The sequence below is a fragment of the Corvus kubaryi genome, unplaced genomic scaffold (assembly GCF_017639235.1).
Source record: "Corvus kubaryi isolate FWS band 111438036 unplaced genomic scaffold, C.kubaryi_AGA036_p1.0 70, whole genome shotgun sequence".
NCBI lineage: Eukaryota > Metazoa > Chordata > Aves > Passeriformes > Corvidae > Corvus > Corvus kubaryi.
The window spans coordinates 2664817-2692614 of record NW_024582058.1 but is presented as its reverse complement, the minus strand read 5'-3'; the positions used below and the strand labels follow the sequence as shown (position 1 = coordinate 2692614).

Here is a 27798-nt window from a genome sequence, read left to right as displayed (position 1 = left end):
ACAAACTGCTGGAATGAAAAGTTAAGTGCACAGTTAAGTAGGCACTGAATTTTTTTTTTTTTTTCTTTTTTTTTTTCACAAAACAGTATGTTCCTGAGTAGCAGAATCCCCACTGAGGATTGCCTCTTAGTTAACTTAGCGTAAAAGACACTCAGGAAAGAGGGAAAAATACTCAACTCCATCTCCTTGCAACACACAGCATCCAGCAAGCCACAGTGCACAACCCTGGCTCTGGGACGCCCACATCAGGGATGCCAAGTGCTGGCCCTGTTTGTGTCCCACGATTGCAAAGCCTTCCAAAGATCCCCCTGCCCATCCCTATCCCCTTCTGTGCAAAATACCGGTGCTCCTGGTAGGATGGGAGGTGAGCAGAAATCTTCAAGAAAGATTTTATTTTTTTAGCCAGTACCACCTGAAGGCTGTAACACGTGGCTGCATCCATTTTTCACCTGGGGACTGCCATTGAGCACCACTTCACGTTTACAAACACCCGACGAGAATGAGATGTACAGATCGGTGGCCAGGGCCATAAATCAGCCAGGCTCTACTGAAACCACATTTGCTTTGCTGATTTACTTTGGCTAAATATCTCTGGCTGCATCTTACTTAACTCACTGAGCTTCTCAACGGAGTAACTGTGGTCACCCCAAGGAGATTTCCCTCTGTGGGCTGCAGCCTGTGCTGCACACTGACCGTGGTGTATTGGGAACCAACCAGGCATGTCAGATGCTGAATGTGGAATACTGGACACCAACCACGGCATATCAGATCCAGGCCGGTCACTGGCCCTGTACTCGTATTGTTCCAAGCATGGTGAGGCTGCTCAACCCCTGCTTGAAAGCACTCAGGGGTTCAAACTTCGTCAAAAAAAGCATTTAATCACTAGTAATATCACAAAATTAACAGGAATGTGCCTCTCTGTCTCCCAGCAAAAGGCAGCTGAGAAAAAGCAGGTGAAAAGCAAAGCAGTCCTGACTTCGCGCTGCTCCCTGCTCTGATTTATGTCCGTAATTACTTGCCTAGTTTGCTATTTTGAAGCCAGTGGTACTGAAACAATACGACAGCAAAAATAAGGGACAGCAAATAGATCACTCCTTTCGCCTCCAAAGCCATTCAGCAGGATAAGAGGAATTGGTTTCATTCTGCTACAGCCTCTTTGGCAGGATGACTGTGCGATCATTCACATTTAATTATCACATAATAAACCAGCAACATTCGACAATGAAATGCTTATAATTGAAAACAAGATTGAAATACCCAACTGCCACCCTGCTCCCCTGTGCAAATGCCTGCCGAGGAGGAAAACGCCAATTTAACACTCCCCACGGGACTGGCCTTCACAAAGGAGGGGTTTCCTGGAGCAGCCACGCTGGGTCTGCACAGAAGGGCCTCAGAGTCACAGGGAGCCCCTGGAGCAGAGCGGCCTCTTCTGTTACAGGCAAGAGGAGTTGTCTCTCTGCTCCTCCCGGCACATGCTGTCTGGAACCAGGATTTTCAGACACCTTCAGAAGGAAGATTTAGAAGAATGCAGCTGAGTGTTTATATGTTAGGGAATTCATTGGTGACAAATCCCTGCAGTTCAGGGATTTTCTGCAGACAGGTGCATGCGTGGGAGCAACCTTTTTGATTATGAGGATGTAAAAATAGTACTAACAGTAAAATGATCTTACAGGAAATTCTGATTTTTCAAAAAAAGCATTTGCCACCAAAGCCCCGGCCTGATGAAGCTGTCTTGGATAGCTCTGGGACCTCAGTGCTGTCTCATCCTGACTGATGAAGTTAAGGGGATTAAGAACCAAACCCCTTTTCTTTTATCCCAGCATTTTAAGGATGATCACTGGCAAACAGTGACTTGCAAGTGTGATGGCTGCAATTCCTACTGGCTTCAGATTCTTTTCCATGAGAAAATGAAAATGGCCAGCACAAAGGGAGGATAAAACTTACCTATTCCAGAGGCACATTTTCCACTGAATAGTCAGTGCTTTGTGATGAATAACAATTATTAGCAATTATGACACTTATTTATTGCTAATAACAACAACAATATTTCTATTTGCTTTGGCTTGTTTTAAAATTTTGCATTTCCCTTATATGGAAGGACATAGATTTGGTGAGATGCCCCCTGCCCAAATCAGACAGCCTACACCAGGCTTGATCTTTTCCAAGGAAACATCTAGCACCATTCCTATCAAAAGAACTGCAGTGTCCCTGGAGAAGAAAATTTGGGAAGTGTTCCACCAAGACCCTGTGCAATACTCCATATTGTCAAGTGTTTTGCTATCTGGATAGAACTTAAGATGTTTATACACAATTCTGAAGTACACTGTGTAACTCCCTGGTGGGCAGAACCATTTACCAGGCTGAAAGAACAAATGAATATCCCAAAGAAGGATTGGTCTGAAGAAGTAATAGAAGTAATTGCTCTGTAAGGATGAGCAGAGCATCAAAATTAAAAAATAAAATCAAGCAAGATGTTATAAATAAAGAATAAAACACATGATGTACCATGTTAACTTGTCCTGAAGTGATTTACCAGAGAGAAAGTGTGTGCTGGGGGCTCACCAGCACCCACAGCTTTCCTGGGAAGTACAGTATGTGCAGAAAGAAGCCTGAGATTGGGAGCTGCCATAACCATGGCCCAAATTCCCAAACCTGAAAGCCTGCAGGGAGTGAGTGCCAGGCCCACAGGGAGTACCCAGGTATTCAATTCCAAGGAATGACTTCAGTGGAAAAGCTGGACTTACGATGTGGGGTCTTGGTTTGGGACTGTGGACTCCAGTTACTGGGCACTGTATCAGTGAGCAGAGGGAAAACTTCATGGGACAGAAATACAATGGGAGGAATCACAAATGATGGGAAATTCGAGCTCTAACTTAAAAAGCAAAACAAAAACCCTGAAAGAAAATGTAACAGAAAAAGGCTACATGGAAAGTGATATAAACACAGTTATCCTGGTCATTAGTGTCATAGGAACTAGACTAGTTTGTCTAATTTTAAAGGCTTTACAAACTGAAAAAAGTGTGCTTCCATAGGAGGAGGAGGGAATTCTCTCTCTCTCTGTACTCTAGACACATTTACAGAGATTGTTTTCTGAATTTTTTTTAACCACTGACTGGTCTCCATATTTTTAAACTTAAGGAATTTTCAAAGCTGCTGCAGGCAAAGCAGATAAAAGCAAGGTATTCTTTGCAAAGGTTGATGGGCTAAGATTTCCGAGGCCTTTGTTCTGTCCACTGAGATCATGTAATGGAAAGCCGTACAACACCTCGGCACGCATGGAAAACCGGGACCGAGCCCTTCCGCGGGCGCAGCTCCCACAGGGCTCCCCAGGGCAAGCTGGCCTCGGTGCTGGTCGATACTCCATGTTTATTAAAGGACGTTTTCCAGCGCCTTGGGCAATTGAGGAGGGATCAATGGGCCCGCAGATGAAGGAGTGCCGGTGAATTTTACGCTACCGTTCCCCTTGTACATTAAATCAATGGGGCGCAGTCTCCGTGAATTAAGGCTGGAGCTGCAGCTCCCATTTCACTGCCACCGCTCTCTGGACAGGCTGGGCGCCGGCTCTGGAGCCTGCTGACAGTAGCCATCCTTCATGGCGCTTCTGCAGCGGCCTGTCCTGCGGTGATAAGCTATAATGGATCTGTCTGTGAGAAAGGCTGTCTCGCCTTGTTTCCAGGAGGAGATGAAAAACAGCTCCTGCGCTCAAATACTGTATTAACCTTGACAATAATGAAGTGGGTAATTAACTGTTTTGCCCTAATGCGACCTTGCATTTATTGTCTTTAGAACTACTATACTTTACACACTCGTTAAGAATATATCATCCTTTGTCCTCCCGGAGCTGTGTTTTCAGGAGTCAATGAGGATTTTAAATCTCTGTGATGTGCAGGGTGAAAGAAAAAAGGAATTTTAGGGAAAGGTCACCCTTATAAACAGCCAATCTAAACTCTGATTTTGCCTCTAGCTAGCTTCTCCGCTCATTTGCATTATACATGAACTAAAAGCACAGCCTATGCACAGCTGAAAATCAATTTTTTTTCTTAAGAAAAGGTGCATAAAGCACAGATGGTCAGAATAATCTAAGTGATGGATGTGTTGGTAATTTATTTTCTTGTGTTTCAAGACACTCAAAGTATTTGAAGCTGTGTTCATGACACCACATTTTACTCCTCAGTGTAAACAAATATGAACGGCACTTGGAGAGAAAAAGGGATCCTTGTCATCACTTCAGAAGGAAACTCCGGCTTCCCTGTAAGTAAAAGTTTTACAGCTGCAGCCAAAGGTGTCAGGGGTCTGCATTTTACTCTTACCAGAAGCAAAAGTACCTAGAGGAGGAAGAATTTGCTGTGCAGGTGCCCACACAATGGAGTACACCCCCCAGAGAGGCTGTGGAGTCTCCCTCACTGGAGATACTCAAGAAGTGTCTGGTTGAAATCCTGCGCCATGTGCTCTGGGATAACCCTGCTGGAGAAGGGAGGTGGGACCAGATGACCCACTGTGGTCCCTTCCAAACAGACCCACTCTGTGATTCTGTGACCCCAAAATAGCTGGAGTCTTTTAAAACTCCTGGAAAGAGACAAAAGCATGCAGCAAATGCCTGCTTTTTCCAGCAGCCCAGGGCCAACATGAGGTGGATCCTTTCCCTTGTGTGTGAGGCTCAGTTTAAGCCTGAGGTGCCATCCTGAGGGCTGACACCAGGACCAGGCTCAGGGGGGAAGGTGGGAGGTGAGATAAAAAGACCTGCCCACGTCTCCAATGGCTGACTGTACATGGAGAAGTAAAAGTGGTGCCAGGGAGGAAAAAGGATGGCAGCTGAAGGCCCAGTGCCTGGAGAGCTCAGCCAGGAGCCGGGACTGCTTCTCTCAGGTAAGCAGCTCCACTGGGCACTTAAGGCTTTTCCCTGTGGAATACTCACTTGAGAACAAGTTCAAACCTCTGAGTTGCTTTTCCAAATGACAGTGTCAGAGTTATCCTCCCAATCCTTCCACATTCCTCAGAACTCATAATGAGTTCTTAATTACATCTGAATGGAGAAGCTTCATGAGAAAGGACTGAAAAAAATTTCTATACCTCCATCCCCTCTTTCCCTTAAGTGAGAAGTTTACAGCACTTGTGCCATACAGATTAACCTGGAAACAATCCTTTTCGACAGCAACTCATCAGATACATAGTGAGAAATGATGCTGGATGGGGTAAGAGGTAATTTATCACTCTGCATCCTCCAGTAGTGTCCTGTGGCATCTGCTCCAGTTTTGATCTACAGCCTGTCTACAAAACAGCTATTACTCAGAGTTAGTCACAAGGAATACACAACAGACAGGAAAGTGTGTCAGAACATCCCTTCCTGAAGCCTGTAATTTAGAGCTTGGTTTACACCTGGAAGCCTCAGAGTTTATATCACTTCTGTTACGAATTCCTTCCCAATGCTATAAATTCTCATTCTCCCCATAAAAACAATATTAGAAAAAAGTAATAGTTTTGGTATCCCACAGGTCCTTCCTTGGGGAAGGCATTCTGCAGATTGTAGTGGTGTTGGATGACTCAGCTGGGCCAGGGTTTTGGGTCTCTCCTCCCTGGACCAAACATGCACTTTACACCACAGAGTCCTGCCCAAAGCAGGAGTGGGAGATGGTGTCACCTGCCCCTTGCTGGGAACTGTCAAAGCACATGAGCCACAGCCCTGTCCCATGAATTGCTCTAATCCCTTTCTGGGAGATCCGTAAATCCCAGTTTGGGACAGCTCTTAGACAGGACCTTTCCCCTGCACAGGAGATATTAAAGAGAAATGCAAACCCCCAAAGTAAAACCCAGCCAAGTCAGCCTTTGGGAGGGCAGAAGCCCCCAGACAGGAGCCCACGGGGGCTGCAGGATGTGCCATGTCTGGGACGTGCACGTCGCCAGAGCTGACTCCAAATCACTGGATCAAAACAAAGGTACAGCTTCAGAGCAGTCTAATATGCTTAACAACACTAGTGCCAGCTGTTTAAAATTCTTCAAAAGCAAAATAATGGAACACTATAAAAAAGGGCTCACCAAAACGGCACCATGTAATTTCTCACCCCGCACAGCAGTTTTTAAAGTTGGTTTCCATACCAACAAGAGTAACGTTTCATTATAATCACATTCACCGGTAATTCTTTTGACATTTTAAAATACAGCAACTTTAACAAAACATTTAGTTTTAAAATATCACTGAAATATCTGCATTCTAGTAACTTTTCCTTTTTTTTTTTAAATACACAAAATGCTTGTTATATGTAACTTGAAATGCTATTAGAGAACATTAATAGTTAAAAATAATTACTCTAGGCCTACTTAAACCACATCTGATCTGTGCAATTTTATATGTAATACATACACAGATCTCTCAGACACACAACAAATGAGTGAAATGTGACTTACAAGCTTTAGTTTGAAAGAGAAAGTGTATTTATTACTGATGGGTTAAACAGCACTTCAGGGAGAGGAGAGGAGAGATCTCAAACCAAACAATTTCTCTTTCATAGGACTTGGGACCCTTCAAAATTTTCTTTTATCCAAAGATGGAAAGGAAAAGCAAAATGTCTCACAAAATTAAATTCCTCAAAAATATTAGCCACAGGAATGTTAACTGCCCTCTTAGTAATGCTGCATTTTCATAAGGCTGGTGGCAATGTTTTCAGCACAACAGTGCACAGAGAGGACCCACTAAACTAAAAAGCTGTATCAAACCATACCAAAGATTGCAAGATTGTTTTGTCCAAATTCTGGAAAAAATCTGGTCATCAATGTAAAATTTTCCTGTTTTGTCAAATCAACATTTTCTGGCAGGAAAAGACAAAGATCAGTGACCTGGGAAGCCTGATCAATCAGCAGGACCAGGTTCTCTCCCTTTCAAAGCCATGTCATCTGTCAGTGCCTCTGTGTTAGAGGAATTGTTTTGGGATTTTTTTTCTCAAGGAAGTTGCAAAGCAAATTCAGTAAGATTTACTGCGGTACAGCTGTGGTCAGAAACTGCTGGTGCGGTTTCTGCACCACACAGGATCCCATGGCAGTGATGGGGGAAACTGCAGCAGCAGCACCAACAGCTGCACCAAGAAAACACCAACAAAGCAGCAGCTTTCCAACTGGGCTGACTCCAGAGCCAGCTAAAAAACACAAAGCAAAGTTGGGGACATTTGGGGAAGATGACAGAAATCCCTCCCTCCAAGAAACACAACGCCACTTTTAGTTTTGTAACACCAAGACAGGAGCAGACTGGAAGCTCATGACAGGTCACAGGTCCAGGACCAAACTTTGCCACAGGCAGGGCTGTGCGTGACTTAAACAGGGTTTTGTCCAAATAAAAATAACAGAACTACGGGCAGCTCATATAAAGCACTGAGGCTCCAGTCTCTCTGGCACCTCTGAGATCTGGGCCTGGGAACTGGTTTGTGCCTCAGTTACTGGTGCACTTAGGGAAAGAATAATGCCTTCTGTACTACAGCTGCTCATCCTCAGCCACAATGCAGACAACAGGAGACAAAGCAAGGGCTGGTGGCAATCCTGATGCCTCTTTCAGTTCTGGCATCGCCACTTTCAAAGGAAAACGCATCGCAAAAATGTGTCTTAAACCAGGCATGAGCGGACTCTGCTGCCCATCTGAACTTGGTGCAAGCACTCCCCAGGGAAACTGCAGGGAGGTGGGACAGCAAGAGGGGCCTATGGGGGCCTGGGGCTACCCCAAATGGGTGCAGAGTTCTCTGCAGCCACATCACAATCATCATCAACCTTAATGTGTATCAGCCAGTCATCCTTACATCTAATATCTGCAGCCTAGACTGTTATTTTGGGGGGGTTTTACGTGGCGGTGATGTGAGGAAAACAAAACCCCACTTTTCTCAACAAATGCATGAGGAATTGCAAGAATTAAACAACACTTCACCACCTGCTCCCCAAATACTTCAACTTTGATAACACACTGCTTCACTCCAGAGGAGCCGTGGGTCTCCCACACGGTGCTGACACTGAGACACCCACTGCCACTGTTTTTAGGGCACAGAGTCAGCATTTTACACCTACACGATTGCTGCTGGGAACTGGTGGGGCACAACACCATGTGAGTCTTCCCAGGGCTGACAGGCATTTAGAAGAAGCCTTTCTACAACCAAACCTCTATCACAGATTTTATTCTACGGGCCACAAAAGGGCCGGGGTGGGATTTTTATGGGGAGAGGAGCCCTGCTGTAGGGTGGGTGGTGTGAAACCCAGTGCCCCACCTCGCAGTCCTGCTCAGCTGTACATTTACCATAATGACCACCGTGGCACAGGGCACTGCACACGGGGAATGCAGTCTGCTCTTGACCAGCAGCACCAATTAAAAAAAGCTCAGGAGAGGGACAGCCTGTAACTCACAAAGTCGCACTGCAGCATAAACCGTCTTTGTAGCTCGGATGAAATTTCCCTGCATGAGGTTCCCCTCGTGCCCTAAACATGCCCATTAACAAATGCAAGGTTGATGGAGCATTAACCCAATTAATGATCCCGGTGCTTTTTTTCCTCAGTGAAAGATTTTTGTGGCTGCAGTTTGATTGATCTTTCTGAAATATTTAAGTCAATTCCAGTGTGATAAAATTCTATGCTCGGGAAGTAATTGCCTTCATCTGACAGCTCTGACAGTGGGGCACTTGCTCAGGAGGGCAGAGGCTCTTGGGTCACTCCGCTGTGGTCACGGTCATCTCCTGCTTTTAATTAAAATGAGGATTTTGACAGTCTGTTAATTTAGAAGAAACAATTTGAACTGTATTAGTTTTGGCTGCAATCCGCCACAGCAAAGGAAGCTTTATATACAGCAGATGCTTGAAGACAGTTAACATTTCTGTTTCTGCGTGTGTGGGGCCGGCTCGAGGAGCTCCTGGTGTTCTGCAAGCCATGGCAGAGGGTTGTGAATTACTTTCCCACTCCATAAATCATCAGGCAGAGGAAGAGAGTGGAAGATGTTGGTGAGAGCTGAGTGCCTCAGTCCCCAGCACTGCAAATCGATGGGGCTCGCTGCCCACAAGCCCTGCTCGTGGCTGGGACAGTCCCTGCAATCTCAGCCCAGAGAATTTGGGATTAACACCCCGAGGAAGGGCAGGATCATGTGTGCAGAGCACTGCCCATGTTGGCAGGGAAGGCACTACCAAGGTACAGTGCCAAAAAATGCCTCAGTCCCATGGCCTTAAAACAGTCAGAAAGTTTCAAGGTTCTTCCTAACGCACTAAAATTGTGCATTCCTGGCCACACACATGCAAGGGGCAATTTTAATCTGGCTGCTCTCTCTGACTACTTTGGACTTCTTCATCCTCTCCTGAAAGCTCACTCCTTAATTTCAGGGAATCCAGGGATTTGTACTGGCAAAATAAAAACACAAAATAATTTCATCTGCATTGTAAATTGCAGCATTCTTTCCTTCAAGGAAATATATTACTCTTCCTTTTCAAGGACACTATCAGATGGGAAATGCAGCCATAGGAATGTTCTAAGGAAGTAGGACTGACTCCCACTGAGTGGTTTTCACCTGCAACCATGGACATGAAGCAAAAAGTGCTCCTGTGCAGAAATCTAATGAGTAGGTCAAATTTACAAGGCAGGTGAGACAAAAGACGCGAGGAGCTTCCTCAGCTGACATTTTAATTATTCCCTCTTGTAAAAGAGAAGTGCAAATCAAACACCTTCTTGATGGGAACAAAGCGAGGCAGGAGATTTCAGAAGATGCTCTGCAGCAGAGGTGAAGCCCAGCCCAGCATGACAATCTCTCATGTACAAGAAACTGCTCAAACATTTCTAGGCTAATCTCGATTTGATTCGATTTGCTGGGCTGCGTCGCCACCAAGTGCACTCTGTCCTCGGCGGCAGATTGGTCCTGACACGCTTAATAAATTAATCTGCCTGACACAGAGTGGCTCCCTCCCCCCTCCAACCCCGCCAGACAGCATGGGAAGTCAGGGAGAAGGAAAAGGGCAGTACAGATGCTGCTAATAAGAGAGAAACAGGGCTGCTTCCCCTGGCCTGGGGTGTGGGATGGAGTCAGACCTCATCTCCTGCTCCAGAGCATTTTCCCAGGGCAGTTCATTAAAACCACGGTGTTTAAACTAGATTTCTACACCTATATATGCCAACACTCCTGGAAAATGCTACTTCATATGGAAGCATAAGCCTTAGCACTAAGGATCTTCAATTGCACTGTGCTCAGTGAGAATCATTAAATGCAATCTAGGACACAGATACCAATTACTGTTCTGCCCAGACTACAAAACTGTAAAATTCAGTAAAATTCACAGTCTCATGCTATCCTTTTAACTGTGTGATCCTGATAGTTAACTACTAACATCTGTTGGATCTCAGCAATTAAAAAGCAGAAATGCTCACCCTAAATACTTCCCTTTCGTTCACTTTTCTCTCTCCAGAGATCTCTATCTGAAATGCCCTTTTTTTTCTGCTGGCCCACACAGTTCATCCCACAGACAACAGAAAAGGCATTTAAAAGTCTCTGCAGGTAAGTCAGTGCTGTTCCCTGGTAATACATAGCACTTGTCTGGTGTAATTGGGTCCTGCATGAAGGGGAAGACAAGAAAGAAAGCTCAGCAAAGCACTTTCAAATTCTTAAGAGAGGCACCAAAGCCCAGATCTAATCATGTCAGAGCAGGAGATAGAAAAAAGCACATTTACACCTGGAGCTTTGGCTCCACAGGTAAGTGAGCTGCTTGGCAACATTTTTTTTCCCTCTGATTCTATGACGGTTGAACTGAACTGCTGGGATTGAATAAATGTGGCTGTTTGGTTATAATTATAGAATCACAGAATGGTGTGGGGACCTTAAAGATTTCTGTTATACAGAACACAGTTTAATGGGACTGTAACCTGTCTGGCTTCTGTTCTGGACTACAGTGGCTCAAACCAAGTTCATCAGCAGACCTAGGGACAAATATCTCACTGAGCTGTGCAGAATGTGCAGTGACTGAACAACTGCTGTCACTGCATGGATGAATGAAATGGAAGGAGCAAGCACCTTCCAGGAAGGAAGCAAGCAGATGTGGACTGCAGATGCTGCAGGACCAATTTTATGTGGAAATCCCCTCCACAGACCTGTTACTACGTGGACTAAAGCATGTGCCTTAAGCAAAAGCCATCAGGATGGCCAAGCAGATTTCTCATTACTTCAGCTGTCAGGGTCCGCCTACGACACGCATGGATACGGACTTCCAGAGATTCCCTGCTGCCACCTAGTGTTTGCCACGGCCGACCACCGATGAAACGAGCAGAGAGTTTTCTACCTCAGCTTTCGATTGAGGGACTTCAGCAGCCCCACTGGAGGCTCGGCCAATCCCTGGAAACAAGGTATCTCCCAGCGTACTTTACTCCATTTTGGCTTTCTCAGCTGAGCCAAGCGGGAGCTCGCTGGACTGTGTGACTGATCTTGGTAAAACACACCCAGCCTTCCCAAACATTCACTGGGGAAAGCATTTACTGCTTCACTTCCCTGTTTGTCTTTCATGCTTTGCTCTGGGGGACCATGGCCATGGAACAGGTTCCAGGAGGACCCCGAAGCATCACCTCCACCTGCCTGGTCCTTCCCAGGCCCAGGCCCTGCCCCTGGCCCCAGGGAGAGTATGGTCAGTGCAGGGAAGGCTTTGGAGTAAAATGCTGGGCTGAACAAATGAGAAGGAGCTACAAACCATAACCACATCAGCAGTGATGGAGGCCTCCACCTCCAGGCAACAATCTGGGAGCATGGCTCATTTTTCAGGACAGGCAAGCCAGCCAGAGGAGTTACTGGAACAGTGTCCTATAGATTTGTCTTCAGGGACCAACTTCCATGTTAAAAAAAGAACGTGATTATGAGTGTCCTTGCTCAGGATCTAACTCCTGGCTTGTTCCAGGTTATAAAATGCTACCTGGAGAGTATTCCCAGTCTGGTGTTCCCAGAGGAGAGCAGATTCAGTTTCTGAAATGCTGACACAAGAGTTTGAACCTTTAATGCACAGACCAATAGGTTAACGTGGGTTTTGAGCTCTAAAGGAGGCTGCCCTGCTTCAGCAGCTGTAGACTGTGAACTCCAAGTTTACTTTCGATCTTTATTTAGTGCACTGCAAAGTTCTGCTCACCCACATAACCTTGCCCTTGCAAGATTCCTCCAACACTAAACATTACTTAAAATCTCAGTGCTGATGCATTTAAGAACATTCTTTTACTAATTATATTGGAGACAATTTTTACCCACAGAAGTCTGCAATCAATAATGATCTGTATTATTGTCTGTGACTGCTGCAGACCCAGGTAAAGTAACTCCTTTGTCATGTGAGCGGACCAATTCAAATCAGGACTGTTGTATGGGCAAAGGTTGCTAAGATAATAAAGGATTTCTGAAGAACTTCCTTGGATCTCCTCACTGCAGACAGCAAACTCCAAGACTCAGGGAAGCACTCAGTGAGCTCAGAGGGACTGTGCAGGTGTAGGTGTGAGCCTGCCTCCAAGCGCCTGCAGGAGGAGAGTATTGGCAGCACAAGTTCTTCTGGGGATGTCAGGGACCTTTCAAATGAGGGACATGATCAGCAGGCAACCAATTGTCACTCCTCCAAGGCAGAGGGGCAGAACAATGGATTAAAGGCTTTAGTGCAGTGCTGAACTTGTCTTCACAGTCCAGAGCAGAGCAAAGTGGAGTCCCACACCCACTGTCAGCTACAGCTACCACCTCTGAAAACCACATTCCTGCAGGCATTGTTCCTGCTTCATCTGAGCACATTTAAAGGACAGTAGTAAGATGGAATGTGAAAAACCTTATTTTTGCCACTTACAATATTTACTCTGTCTTCTAGGAGAGGGTTTTTTACTGGCAACCTCAGTGTTTCTCTCTAGGATAGCCAGGCCCTGCTTGTAAACCCCGGTGTTGGTGTCCATAGTCCAGCTGCAGACAGACTCCAAACGTACCTGGCTGAACCTGGGGGCTTGTCATGAAGAACTAGTATCTTGGTCAAAAAAGGTATGTGAATAATTCATTTTCTGGTTCATTAGTTGAACTGAAAAACTGAGGAATATCCTGTGTTTTGAGTCAGTCTGAAATTATGATGATGCTGGTTTTGATTCTCCAAACGAGGCTCTAGAAAAACAATGTCAAAATCAGGCTGGATGAAATGTTTCAACAGCATGGAACACAACTGAATGAAAGCGAAAGAGCTGCTGATCAGGAACTCTGTTGTTCAGAAAGCCAGAAACTCAAAACTATAAAGAAGAACTGAGAATGTATCAGTTAAAGCATCATGGGGGAGGCGCTTCCTTTAGAATGGAATGGAATGGAATGGAATGGACTATTTCAGTTGGAAGGGAGCTACAACAATCACTCAGTCCAACTGCCTGACCAATTCAGGGCTGACCAATTTAAAAGCATGTTATTGAGGGCATTGTCCAAATGACTTTTAAACACTGACTCTATTGCTGAAATCAATTTCACAGGCAACAAAAGTATTCTTCTAAAGGACTTACATAAACCCTATAATTTTCTGAAATCAGACAATCCGAAGTAAGCCCGAAGTTTCCTCTGTACAATGTAGAACATATGAGAACATATTAACCTAGTGATATGATTCTAAAAAACTTCTGAGCTGTGTACTTCTTGCACTAATTCATACTGTGGCTCATTTCTATTTGTACAGTGATTCATGTCCTGCAAGATTACACAGAATTATTTGGTAACTTGGCTCTTCTCACACCGTTAGACACATTGATGGACACTAGATGGCATATTTGTATTATATCTGTACAGGGTGGAACAGAGGAAACTGAAGTAGCCTTGTCACTTATAGACACATAAAACAAATGGCACTCAAGGGTGAAGCATTATCCCTTTGAAAGGAAAGCTTCCACTTAAATGTGGAGCAGTATTTTATTCCAGGAGCACGTAGCAGCAAATGCATTCCTGTTCAGTGATCAAATAAACTGCAAGTGGGGCTGCCTTACAGGACAATTGCAAATCTGACGACGATCACTTGCAGATGAAGATAATCACAGGAGAATGTTGGCTGGAAGGGACTTCTGCCTCCAGTGCACCCTCCTGCCCAGAGTAGGGCTAACATCGAAGTCCAATCAGGCTAAAGGGCATTGTCCATAAAATTCTGCCCTCTCCTTTCCAAAGGCTGACATCCCACAGTCCCCCCAGCTGCTGTCCTGCTGCTCAACCACACTCCTTCCACCCAGAACGTGCTATGCTGCAAGCTGCTGGCTCCTCCTTTCTAGAGACAGCCCCTCCACCCTCTCCCAACTGAGCAAGCACCAGACCAAATGTGCCATTGCAAAGTATGGAATTAAGAACCAAGAGTGACTTTACATGATGTGGTTACAAGGAAGGCCCACGAGATGTCAGCAGCCTTCCAGGTCCTGTCCTGGCAGATGCTATCAAGAAGGAGAAGTAAGAATTTGGGAGGGTGAGGAAGATAGGTCAGGACAACACTGCTTTGTCCATGTGCCCCCATGCAGCGGGCAAAGCCTTTGAACAGCTCTTTATTCCCTGTTTCCTGGTACGGCAATTCCACATGGGAGGAGAGGGCTGGGGATTTTCTAATGAAATCTGGTTGTTTTTGACTGCTCAAGTCCAGACAAGGACCCTCGTTCATCTCCTCCCTGAGGTCTTTGACCCCTCAGCATCACTGTGCACAGTACCCTCCATCCAAGCAAGGAAGCATGTAAATGTAGGAAAAAAATTACGCCATAAACCAGGCTTGAATGTCATTGTTGGGAAAATTTAAGAGGCCAAACAAGATGGGGAAGAGAAATACTTGCTTTTTTTCTTCTGTCTTCATGAAGAGTAAACAAAAGCTTTGATTTTCATGTCAGAGCTATTGAAAGGGCCACAACCAGTAACTCATTTTCTGATTGTTTGTTTCTCTCTGTAGGAGAGAGGCTAAAATGTATCAGTAGAAACTTTGAAAAGTTTTAAAAATTAAAGCTGACTCACCAGGATCGAGGTCAAGGCTTGAGGCAAAAATGAGAAAAGCTAAAATTTTAAGACAAAACATGTAGACCACTGAGATATGAGGGTGAACGGCTGGGAGAAAAGCTGGCAACCCTGTGGTCTGTCCCCTACAGAAATTGTCAGCTCTGCAACACCCGTGTATTGCAGGACACCAGGTAAATGATCTGCCATGGGTTAATGGCACAGTCAGTGTGCATCTCAAATTAATGTGCACCTCAGCTCAGACATGGGGCATCCAAGAGCACTTTGGTGAAGGGATGGAAAGGACAATGTTTCCTCTGCTCTGAAGGCAGCCCAGCCCCCAGGGCACAGAAGAGGCTCCTGCCATTTTCCTGACAATACAGCATCGATGTCAAGCTGAGGATCTCGCTCTGCCTTTGCTGAACACTCTGCATCACCCCTCTGTGCTAGTGCTCATCTCAGAGCATGGCAGACACCACGGGGCAGCGAGAGCCCTCATCCCCTTAAACCTGTGTTTCAAGGGAAGGAAATGGGGGAGAAAATTCAGGGAAAGTGAAACTCCACCACATGAGCATGGCTGGATTTACTGCAGTGTGCTCAGGGGAGAAGGTCATGTGGAGGTCCCAGCAGACAGAATTCTGTTTTCTTGAAGTCTCTACATATTTGGCCACTCAAACACTGACAGCTGCCTCCCTCCTTTCTCAAGGACAAACCCAGCACTGTATCACCCTGAAGTTGGGAACCTTGATCTTGCTGAAGGTGTGAATGGATGAAACTACCCAAAGCACCAAAAACCCGTAGCAATGGAGGCTTGATGCATGTAGCAGCACAGACAACTAAAGAATAACCCCAGTACGGTGTTTTTTTTCATGAACAAATGGCATTTTTCCCTCCAGTAACTTGACAGAAGTGAGGATGCTCAGCTGTTCCCTGCACTGGGAAATACGGGAAGGGATTTTAACAAGTCTTCAGTGCCACCCTGCTCCCACTGACAGCAGCAGGCATTCAAGAATGTTAATGGAGCATCTTTACAAAGCCAATGATGAGCTCTTTTGGCAAAAATCCCCAGAATAAAGGTTCTGGTGTCTGTTTTCCTGGTACTTTGAATGGAGTGGAGATGCATTTGCTTAGTTATTGATTCTGAAGCTTTCCAAAAATCAAAGGGTGGTAACAAACTGGAGCTTCTGTGTAGCATACGGGTGAAGACGAGCCAAGCATATTGTGTGCTGAGAACCAACAGCAAACCATGAGCTCCACGTACGCATGGAACAAGTAGAAAGTACTGAAGCAAGAGGACCAAGAGGCCTGGCATCAGGATGTCAGACTTTATGAAGCCTATTTTAAGTACAGGCAGACACAGACTGTTCACATTTTTCATGCAGGGATGTTTTCAATGAGAAATCAGCCTTTTTTCACCCCCTCCTTGTCTCTACTCCTCAAACCTATCAAGATCACTGCTGTTCTATTTTTCATAAAGTTTTCTACTGTGCTATACTTGGGCTTGCACCTGAAATACACAATCCTCTGCTGGAATCTGGGTCAGCCACACTGAGAAGGGAAATCCCATTATTGTCTCCCGTTGTTTTTGAAATTAATGAGTTTGTACAGCCAGCTCAGGTTTGGATTCAAAGGCTGATACTTCCACGATGAGCCGCCGCTGCCACCCGTGTGCCAAAGCACGAGGAGCCTTTCATCCCAGCCAGCACAGAGGCAGGGGGATGACATCCCCCAGGATATCTGAAAGCCGAGGGCGCTGCCTCGTTATCATCACTGCTGCTGCTGCCGCCTTTGAATAGGGATGGAGCAGCGAGAGTGTTTATGATTTACTGGTTTTACCCAAAGGGATACACTGCATACCATCAGCTCTGCTTTGCAGGCTGAGAAACAAGCAAACACCACTAACTGAGAAACCTGCAAAACCTACAGAACTCAGAAAAAGCCTTTGCCTTCCTCTGCCTCAGCTCTGGTGAAGTCTAAAGCAAGCAAACACCAGTTCTGTCTCAAAACCAAGAAATGGTGCTGTCAAAGCTGGTCTCTCTGATCTGTGCTACTCCTCAGTCACGAAAGAGCACCAATTAGGAGGAACACTTCTGCCTCACACCACAAAGACAGTCAATACTGAGGGAATTAAATGGAAAATAAATTTTGGAGCACGTAAGAGCAGAGTTACAGAGCTGCTGTATGACCTGAAACCACAGCATGAACTAACTCTGGCCAAATGCCTCAGCCTGATTTAATACTGTGACTGAGGGAACAACCATGAATCTTCTGCTGCTACACGTCAGTGCGTTAATTGAACTATCAGCTGGGTAGAAAAGAAAAGTTGTAAACAATACCAAGATCTCAGAACCTTTGGTTCCTGTCTTCATGAACTGCAAATGCATTTTAAATCTTCCATTCTCAGTGAAGTTATGAAATCCTCAGTGCCAAATACCCCTTAAACACTAAAGGTACTGGTGCAAGTGCACACAGAAAAAAACTTGTCTAAATTAAATGTTTATGCTGAACTAGTTTAGCAACATTAAATATTCTTAATTTTAAAGTGACTGCAACTCAGCTTCTCTCTGTAGGTTAAGATGTATCAAAACAAAGCATGTTAATTCTTAACAAATATACAATAAAGTGGTATCTAGCAACAGAGACAAAAGCCAATTCTCAGCTGATAGTCAATGCCTCTTAGTTGCTATTTAAACTTTCTAGCACTATTATGGAGGCCCATTTCAATTAGCACACATCCATTTGCAGGCCAAGGCCCAGAGTCATATCCTTAGAATGCCAAAAAAATTAATGCAATTTAAAACTTTTTAAGCTTATGGATTTATGGCTCCAGAACTGCAGGAAAGAGAGGATATTTCTGCAAGATAATAAACCTATTTTTTTTCTTCCCCATTTTAAAACATCTTCATGTATTCATGTCAAAACACCCAGAGATTTTTTTGGTGTTAAGAAGGGCTGTGGAACGAAGTTGCTCTCCTCCACTAGCAGGAAAAAGATTACCTACCTTTTTCCTCATTATTCTGGGCCACTATTATCAGTAAGATATTTTATTACAGCAAAAAAATGAAGACCTTGGTTTTATCCCCATTGTCCTGTAGCAGCACCCAGCAGAGCTGATCAGCAAGTGATGAGTGCCCTTCTGGAGCAGGCAGTAAATGTAAATTTGGCAAAGAGCACTTATCAAATATAACTAAAGGGTCCATGCTCTCAGGATTATCTGATTTTCCCTTGTTGCAGAAAAATCCACAGGCAAATGAAATCCTAAATTTACTCTGCAGCTGCATGGCAGGGAGAGGTGTGTGGCTGGCAGGGTATAGGCCACCACCATCGCACAGGTGCGATTCACTTGGATGTCAGGATGTGCAATCCCAGACAAAGTGCACAATCAGGGTCAACTGGTCTATCAGAATCCTGAGCCTGGAATCCTGATGGCTCCCTGTCCAGTGCTGCTCTACCCTCTAAGTTTTCTTCCCAGGTGTCCAGCGTGAGCCTCCCAAGACATGACCTGGGGCTGTTTCCCCTCATTTTCCCACCCATCGAGGAGCTCAGCTTTATCACCATGTCCTACCCCTGCAGGCAGTGGTGGGTGGCAATGAGATCCCTCTCTGAGCTCCTTGCCCGGCTGAACAAGCAATTTAATTTCTTTCCTTTGGTGTACTTTTCCCTCTCTCCCTTGCTCCAAACTGCCTTTGCCTAAAGCACTGTTCTTAAATTAATTATCAAGGAGCTTTATGCTGCAGAGGAGCAGCGTTTTGGGCCTCCACTGGGACTTGTGGCTTTTTTTCTGCAGCCCGGGAGCGCGAAGGCTCGGCCCCTGCCAGACCCGTGACTCGCACTCTTCTGAGACACTCCCACAAGTTTTACACACAGAATTCCTTTTTTCCTTGCAGCTCTGCTGTTAAGTGTTTGGATTTGCAGCTCCCTCCCAGCCGTGCCTGCCTCCCGGGACAGCTGATATGCAATACCCACACACTGCTGGCATTGCCTCATTAAGACGACATGCAATTCAAGGCAGTCTGAGGGATTCCAAGGGACTCTGCATGGTACCTTCATAGGAGCCAGCTGGATGGGAGTGATGCATGAGGGATCCACCATGGGCTTCGGCCGGTTGGCCGTGTCTGCCAGCAAACTGTGCCACTGCTGAGGCAGCCCCGTGAACTTCTGCTCCCGGTGGTCGAAGCCAGTGTGGACCCGGTGCTCGAAGTTGGAGGGCCCGGAAATTTCCAGCCGTTTCTTCTTTTTCCCGAACATGGTGGAAAGATCTGGAGAAGTCATGGGGAAACAGGGAAGAAAAGAAAAAAAACACATCTTTACACTCTGTTGTAACCCTCAGCCATTCTACTTCATAGGGAATTTTAGTAGATGTCGTTAGCCAAATACCTGTATGACCTTCACACACTGAGATCTATGCGAGGCAAGCATTTATCTGACCTCCTTTCTGGGAGAAGATTTTAAGAAATTAACTCAGTCTCTTACTATGTATGTTCATAATACTGTATGAAACAATGAAATTCCCAGGAAAAAAGCCCCAGGTCCTACTTTCTACTCCTCTCTCTGCTCATGCTGCAAGCTGCACCCCCATGGAAGCTCCGAGCCCAGAGCAATGCCAGCAGCAGTGGATGGCTTTGGTCCAAGGACACAACTTGTGGTAAGTGGTGAGCTGCGCCCTGATACAAGAGGGGAGCAAATGCACCTACAGCTTTGCATCCTAAATCTATACCCCAGATCCTGGACCGAAGACAACCCATCTCCCAGAGGAGAGCCTGGCTCTGCTGCGGTCAGATGTAGGTCTCAGACAGCAGCAGTCAAAGGGGAATTCTTCCTGAGCCGTTTCAGCAATGAAAACAAAGAGCTCAGATGTAATTCTAACATGGTCCAAGTGCCATCATCTGCATTTGTGGAGGGTTCTGCTTAAAAAAAGCAACAGGTATCAGCTCTTATAAATATCATGGCCTGACTTCTTCAGGAGAGAAAAGATTTGCTGTGAGAGCCACATGCCTAAAGCACCTGGGTTTATGCCCAGGTGGGCAGAGGTCCCTGGCTCCTGGCCAGCAGACTTGGGCGGGATTCATTACATCATGGCCCTACTCCTTTTAAGGCCCAGGAAGGAGCATCAGCTCTTCTGGTTTCTGTGCAGGTGGTGTGGAGAAGAGAGAGGAGTCCCTCCACTGCTGTACAAGAAAGGAGCTGGAGGCTGTTGGAGGAAATGTGACCTTCCCAGCTTCTCCATCACTGGATTGACCTGGCTGCCTGGTAAAGCTAATTGTTACAGGTCCTGCTCTACAGTAAGTGAATGGTTTTAGTCCATTTAGGTAGGAGTGGGTTGATTTACCTTCCTCCTGTCTGTTTTGCCCCCCCGAGAAGGCAGCAGGAGGGTTTCAGGGCACACAAGGGAACATAGGCCAATAGATTAGCTGGAACAAGAGAAGTTTCATTGGCAAGGTGAAAGGAGGCATGAGCTGCAAACTGAGAGGGATAAAGGTATTTGTTCACTCTACTGGCTTAGGAAATAGCCAGTACACTCACAACCTGCATTAACCCTTGGGGTTGGTGGGTCCCACCTTAAAACGAAGTGCAGCCTGACAGTTCTATTGAAGCAAGTTCAGAACTGATTTTCTGGAGCACTCCAGAAATCTGCTGTGCACGGCAAGGACAAATTCCTGGCCCCAGGGAAACAGAGAGAGGTCCTGTTGCTTTTCAGTGAAATACTGTCCTGTCTCAGAATAGTCCTCCACCTTGCTCTCTGGGCCATTTCAAGCAGGGCTGGCTAAGCACTTGAGCAGCATCTGTCTGAAATAGCAGTGGGGTGAGGAGGCTGGCAGCTGTGTAAAACCTCTTCTATCACAGCTGTAAAGGTGCTGCCCTGACTTTGATTCAGGAGGCAGAGAGGAGAAGCTCAGAGAAGAAAATACAGTTGTGTTACCGCACCAAAGAAAAGATGGGGTGATAAATCAGGTATTTATTCCACCCTCATTGCCTTTTACTAGTTTGTCTAAAGATCAAGTCCATTATTTGAAAATTGATTGCTGGCTGCTTTGTAAAGCACTCCCCCCCACTCCCCCCGTGTATTTGTAGGTGATTGTCTCCCTTATGCGTATTTCCTTTAGACAAGGCAGACTTGCTCCTGTTGGCCTCTCTCCACGGGTCTCATCTTCCATACACCTCTCTGGCTTTCTACCCTACTCTGAACTTCCCAAAATCTCCTGCTCTTTTGACAGTGCCTCTCCAGCTCTGTTAACTTGGATATCTTCCTCACCTTCCTCTCCCAAAACCTCCTACAATCACTTTGATATGTGGCATTTCTCCTTTTTCAGCATCATAATTGTTTTATTTTTCTTTGGTGCATTTGGGTACCTTGTGGCATTCCCAGACATGCTTCCAAAGCCACCATGGTTGGTCTCTGCTCAGAGACTGTCCATTTTCCAGGCTCAAATGGAAGCAGTCGCCAGGTCAGGCAGTAGCTCCCAACCAGAGCTCCACAAATCGCAGCCAGCTGCAGATCAATGGCACTGCATCGATTTCACTCGCCCTCGGGGATGGGAATCCATGAGACTATTGGAGTAACATTTTAAACCATCAGCTCTAGACATGTATTTTTTCCTCTGATCAATGCCAGGGTTTCCCGCAGGACTCACATCCCAAGGCAGCTGCTGGATGCTTGAAGTCCTCCCGAGCTCCAAACAACATTGGATAACTAAAAGCACATCAGCTGGCACAGTGCACATTGCTTTTTAAAATGAACAGCACATTCACTTGACAAGACACCAGCCAGCCAGTTACCTCCATTTCACTGCCAAGCCAACCTCCCCTTAGCACAGTCCCTCCAAAGAACTGTAACAGACACAGCAGTCACAAGGAAGCTTTGTTTTCCCTCATTTCTCCATTCTCAAGAATGGAAATGATGCTGCTTGTTTTCTTCAGCTGTCTGAGGATGGGGGTTTGGGGCAACCAAGTCCGTGAAACTTTTTGCTCTGAGCTTGTAAGTGTCCTGATTCAGTCCCCACTGCTATGCTTGTACCTCATACCTCATAAAAAAGGGAGATGATTTAATTTTTCCCATAGCTCTACTGATATGACACAAAAAATAAAGGACTTATTTAATCAGGTGTGGAAGCAGAAGATATCCTGGGTAAGTGAATACATGTTCTCCAAGACATATAAAGCTCTTTTAGGAATAAGAGGTACCTAAGTGCTTTGAAGAGAAATGATGGAGCTTTCCAGAATGCTGGATAATGTGTGTGTAGCAGAAAATTTATGAAATTTGTATCAAGAACACAAAATGTATGAAGTTCATTCAGGCACCTGCCCATTCAAACAAAACAGCAATCCTCTCACAGTTATTAAGAACCCCTAATTTCCTAATGGGATTACTTAGGAAAACATCCCACAGACAATAGGGCAGCCTTTATCAGAGACACAGGGAGCTGGGAGGCTGCGGGGCAGCTCTGCGGAGCTGCCTCTGTGCCACCCCCACGCCAGAGCACTCACCCTTAACTTAATTCTTCCCGACAGCTTCCAACGTAGCCCTGACTGTGCCAGGGCTCTCAGCAAATGCCATCTCCCTGTGCAGCTCCTCCTGTGCTCAGCCCCACAGAAGGAGAGGAAATGAGAGGTATTGTACTCGTAATGTGTTGCTATTTTGGTGGGATGAGCACAACCAGGATGTCTGTCCTCTCCCTGCACGTGCTTTGCCAAGGGATAGTCTGGCTGATTCCAACACCTCATGCATGGCACAAGGTGACACTCGACACAAGGGGGCTGGGGAGCCTGTGCTAACAACAGCTACTGCTGATGGCAGGGGGCTTGAGCTGGCTTTGGGGGGAAGAGAAAACAGAACTCATCATTTCATTGCTTCAGTGGGGCATTTCTACAGAAATATTTCCCCTGCTCTTACACTGAAATGATGCAGCACATTAATTTTGGGCTTCTAAATGTGAGGTCTGAAGGAGGCAGTCCTTTAGTGACAGCAAACAATGAATTCAGGAAGCAGGACAGCACGACACCTAAAGCAAGTCTGCTCTTCAGCAGGAGAGCCAGGAGCTGAGTGTTCAGCTCCAGGCTGCCGTGCCAAGGTCTCCTCAACCCACAGTCCAATTGTGGCACAAGAGTTAGAGATAAGGGACTTTCTTTGCCAAAGCCATGGTGGAAAAAAGATGGACATGACACTTACTAAAGGAAAACACAATACTGGTGGGGAAATTCAGACTATTGCACCACCTCTCCTCCTGAGCAACCCACAGCAGTGCTGGTCTGAGATGCGCCTCTAGGGAATGGGGAAGGAACAGGGACAGCAGGAGGAACGTGTGAGCTGCGCTATGTAGATACAGCAACCCGAACACTTCTGTAATTGCAGTGTTTGTCTTTCTTTGTCTCTGCCAAGAAAGGAGCAGTGCCAGCTCTGCTGGTGCCTGCTGAGGAGCCGTAACACAGCTCCACCCGGCTGCTGCAGGCACGAGGCAATGCTGAGAGGGTGCTATCAGGAGCAATCACTGCTTTTGCTCTTAATGCTGTTTACTGTAGTGCCTAACAAATCGAATTACATGCTAATCAGCACACCCTGCCTGCTAGATCTATGCCAGCCCTGGCTCCTTTGCATTGCACTCCTTTCTGTGCACAGCAATAATTCACTGAGCATCACAGTGCCATAGGCTCCCAGGCTGGTCCAAATTTTAACCATGTCCCTCAAGGACAGATCAGGTCCCCACAGAGGAAATTCCCTCAGATAATGCCCATGCAAGGTGTGTGATGCGGACCAGCAAAGTAAATCCACTCTGTCAGATACTGCACTACCATTGTGCCACCTCCCAGTCACAAATGAAGGGGTTTTTCCAGCAAGAAGTATCCTACAGTCCCACACTGGAGCCAGGAGGGTGGCAGTACTATTCTGGGTGCCAGACTCTCCCATGGTGGTCTGTGCTCAGGATGGGATTTCCAGCAATAGCCTTCCCACAAAAAGTTAAAGCCCTGCCAGCTCACACCCCATAGTTCACACAGAGGTCACAGAGCTGTTCACTTTCATAAGTCTGGCCCCATCCTGGGGTTTTTATGAGTTGTTCTTCTCCTGTATGTGACATCTGGGGACACTCACAGACTGATGAACTGAAAAGCTGAAAGTCCAGATGTATGTTACTGCCCTCAAAGAACAAATTTTTGCATTTACAACAAGTAAAATCCAAATTAGGTTTTGGAATAAATTGGAATAAAAGGCAAAAAAGGATTACTTCAATCCTAAGGTTAATAGTATTCTGTATCTTTTATCATATCCTAAGAGAAATCCAGTCAACCTACTAAATAAGAGAGAACTCTGCTTAACTCTGCCCCATTTTCTGTTCCCAGTAAAAAAGTCAGAACCATTTTCTGCTTCCCCTCCAAATAGCTGGTCTTTTAAATTAAGACTAAAAAAGTTGGAAAGCTCTTTCCTATTTTGTAATCTTGAAAACTACCAGAGTCCCAAGTGCATCCCTTAAGCAGTGACAACAGCCCTTGCCATCCCAGATGTCCCCAGATAACCCTGAGCAAAGGTCTGTGAAATTCTGCCACACATAAAAACATACAATAACCTTACAAAGTTAGTACCTAGAATAATGAAGTGGAACTTTTAATGACTCTGTACTATAGCTATGTAAGCCCTATTTTTTTTACTGCGGTATTTCAGCAGCCAGATAAACTGTCCCACTACCCTCAGGAAATCATGTGTGGTCACCATGACCCTGAGCCACCCTGGGAAGCCTGCAAGGATTGCTTACACACACCTCACTGCTGTTCGAGCACGAACTGGGCTTAAAATATTCCCTCAGGAAGGGCTCCGTGCTGTCTGCCTCAGCCCAGCAACATGTTTGCTTTCAAACAACCAGCAATTAGTTCATTTTCAATTAGGAAGTGTACACTGCATTAAGCCTCTGAGCCTGTATTTTCTGCAGGGATTCCCTGTGGCTCCTCAGCTGAGCAAGCAGGAGCAGAGCCCTTTTCCCCTGGGGATGGGCATGTTATTAGCATCTAAAAATTGCTTTCATGCATGCTGAGTATCATCTGTGAGCCCAAAGTGGGGGGCAGCAGTAAGGGCTGTGAAAAGGTCCTGTGAAAAGGCACATTTCCTCCCAGGTCAGCCACACAGCCAAAAAACCTGGTTACAGGCAGGAGCTTTAATAAAATACTTCATTTTTAAGAAACCTGACAGCGACACAGATTGCAAAATGGGGAGATGGGTGCAGGTCGCTTTCTTTTGACAATTTTTACTTATTAATGTTTTCTGTAACACAAGGACCTCAATTATTCCCCTCCAGAGCAACCCAAATGCAGTAATACATCATTAGCTTTGGTGGCTTCTGTTCTCCCACTCTGATTAATTGTAACCTTTCCCAATATTTGATCGTAAATGAGAGAGTATGAATTGAGAAGCACAAATTAAATTAACGTGTCAAGGCAGCCTGCAGAGCCAGTGCTCCAGACAAATGTGAGCTGGGCTGAAACTCAATCTTGAGGAGAAAGCAAATGTCTGGGATGGACTGATGGCAGCATAAATTGCTGAGAAATCCTCCCTCCTCTGTGAAGTGAGAGGTAAAAACGATGTTGGTTCTCCTTCAGCTCACACTGGTGCAAGTTCCTGCTCCTGAGGCAAGTGGAAGGAGACCAACACATATCTGTGTATCTATATACCTAATATATATTTAACAGATTTACTATATTTAATAAAACTATTAAAAATGAGGAAAACTGTTTGGTTTTTTTCTTTAGCAAGGAACAGCAACAGCAATAGTTTTGTATTTCCTTTCTGTTTAAGGATGGTTCTCAGCTTCTTGATGGGGACCCTCTGCTGGCTGCAGTCAGAACCTGAGTTTCTTTTGTAAAAAAAAAAGAAGCATGCCCTGACTGCAGGCTTACATTTTTAAGAAGAATTTATCTCTATTTTTAACTGAAAACACAGAGAGCACTACCCTGTTTTTCAGGAGATAAAACCAGAAGCTATACCTGGAAAAGCAGAGTGAACTGAATGAGAAGACAATAAAGTTCATGGAAAGACTCTTAAAAACCACGCTGGTTTCAGGTCAGGCCTGACACACTACTTGACAAAAGGAGAAATCCTGTTTGACTTTCCAGATACAATAATCCTAAATACCTTCCTAACTCCCAGGGTATCATTCTGGATGGATAAGATGGAAACAAATGGGAGACACCCAGGAACCAGGGGGCAGCTGCCTGCAGAGCATCTCAAACCAGAGGTAGGTGAGTCCTCTCTTGTATTTATTTATTCATTTACTGGTGTTATCTACAGGGAGATCTCATTACTTCCTTAGAGACAAGGTTTTTGGTTTTGTCACAGGAATGGACAACACCCCATGAGGGTGAATACCAGGTTGGCTCACCTGTCTAATGAGAGACCCCATTTCCCTTGATCCCTGCTTATCCCTCTGCTCCTAATTATGACTTGAGCATTTCGATTTGGGAACAATAAAGTAACACCTTGGAAAATGTTCTCACATACTCTGCTAATGATGATTTTAAACGTTGACCCTCTGGCAGCATCCAAAAGGACCCACAAATCCTGAATAAACCAAGTCAGCTCATATTTTCAGTCTTTCACCATTCTGCTAAGCTCTTCTGCACACAAATAATGTACTGATAGAAATTAATCACCTGTGACCACATCATTTTTTCCAGGGTATTTTTTCAGTTCAACCAAAGTATAGAAATACCATTTTCAGTGCATGCCTGTATGAGTTTTAGAATGAAAAGCTTGATGATCAATAGGATTCAACTTACTAACACAGATTTTCAAGCTGTCTGGTATTTTTTTTTTTTATATGGGACAGTCTTGTAAGTCATTTAACCACTATTAAAATACGTGCCTTAATCATGGAAAGAGAGGTACTGATGGACTAGTCCAACAAAAATGCCTCTTTCCCGAAGCCCCTCATTTACCCTGCAGCATTCTGCTCATTTCAACCTTAGGTCAAATCAGCAAATTGCTCTCAGAGTTTCTGTGTCACTGTGCAATACAATAAAAATACATTTAAACAACTACAAAGAGTTGTCATTGTCCATGACTCTTTTCAATCCCACAGTACTTCGTTTATGGTTGAAAATGCCTTCATTTTTCACAGCACAGCGGTGTGTCTCTTGATAGCTCGCCCATGAGACATATTTAATAGAAATCCACAACTGAACAAAAGACAGGAAAAAATAATAACAAAAGCCAATGTATGCTTCCAGAGAAATAGTAAAAGCTGGTACAGAGTGGCCAAACTAGGATTGATGTACTCCAGGGAACAATACTCATTCTTCTTATTGAAAGCTACTCTTGTACAAGGACTCATTTCCACACACTGACTGACATGTGCTTTCCTAATTTAGAAGTCTTGTGATTCCCAGTGGATTTTAATGCTCAGTAATTTTCAGCTGAGTAGCTTAAACGCATATATTGTAGTCAGTCACTCTCTATTATCTTATACACATGCACACATAAATAGCAACGTGGACACGGAGGTTCGTGCAGGGAATTAGTCTGAAACAGCTCTGGGCAGATTAAAGAGGAAACCCCCCCTCAGCCCCCTGAATCCCTGGAGATAACTCTAATAATTTCTATCCCTAGCAAGTGAAAAGATTCCAGATTTGCAGAAGCAAATAGTCCTCTGGGTGCTCAGCCTGAGATAATTAATGGTATTAACTTTGTTAGGAAATGCTGGACATCCACAGGGAGAGGGGATTAAATGAGACACCCATTAAATGAGACACCCTGAGTCTCAAGTTACTCCTGGAACTTCTGTTGTAAATTCTTTTTTTCTGAGTTGATATTAGCACTTTTTAAAGACAGCTCTATACTGTTCTACACCAATGGATGCAGGTACTCTATTTCTGTGTTTTCAATTAGAAAAAAA

The 27798-nt window shown here is 45.2% G+C and overlaps 1 protein-coding gene across 7 annotated transcripts in view; it reads right to left on the bottom strand.

The window, feature by feature from the left end:
- The window catches only part of PAK5 (p21 (RAC1) activated kinase 5), a 162736-nt gene that overhangs the window by 19438 nt on the left and 115500 nt on the right, over positions 1-27798 (bottom strand). For all 7 annotated transcript variants that reach the window (XM_042049298.1, XM_042049299.1, XM_042049303.1 and 4 more), the window contains one exon: positions 18971-19185. In XM_042049298.1, the coding sequence (XP_041905232.1) occupies positions 18971-19185 (215 nt within the window). The remainder of the gene's footprint in view (positions 1-18970; positions 19186-27798) is intronic.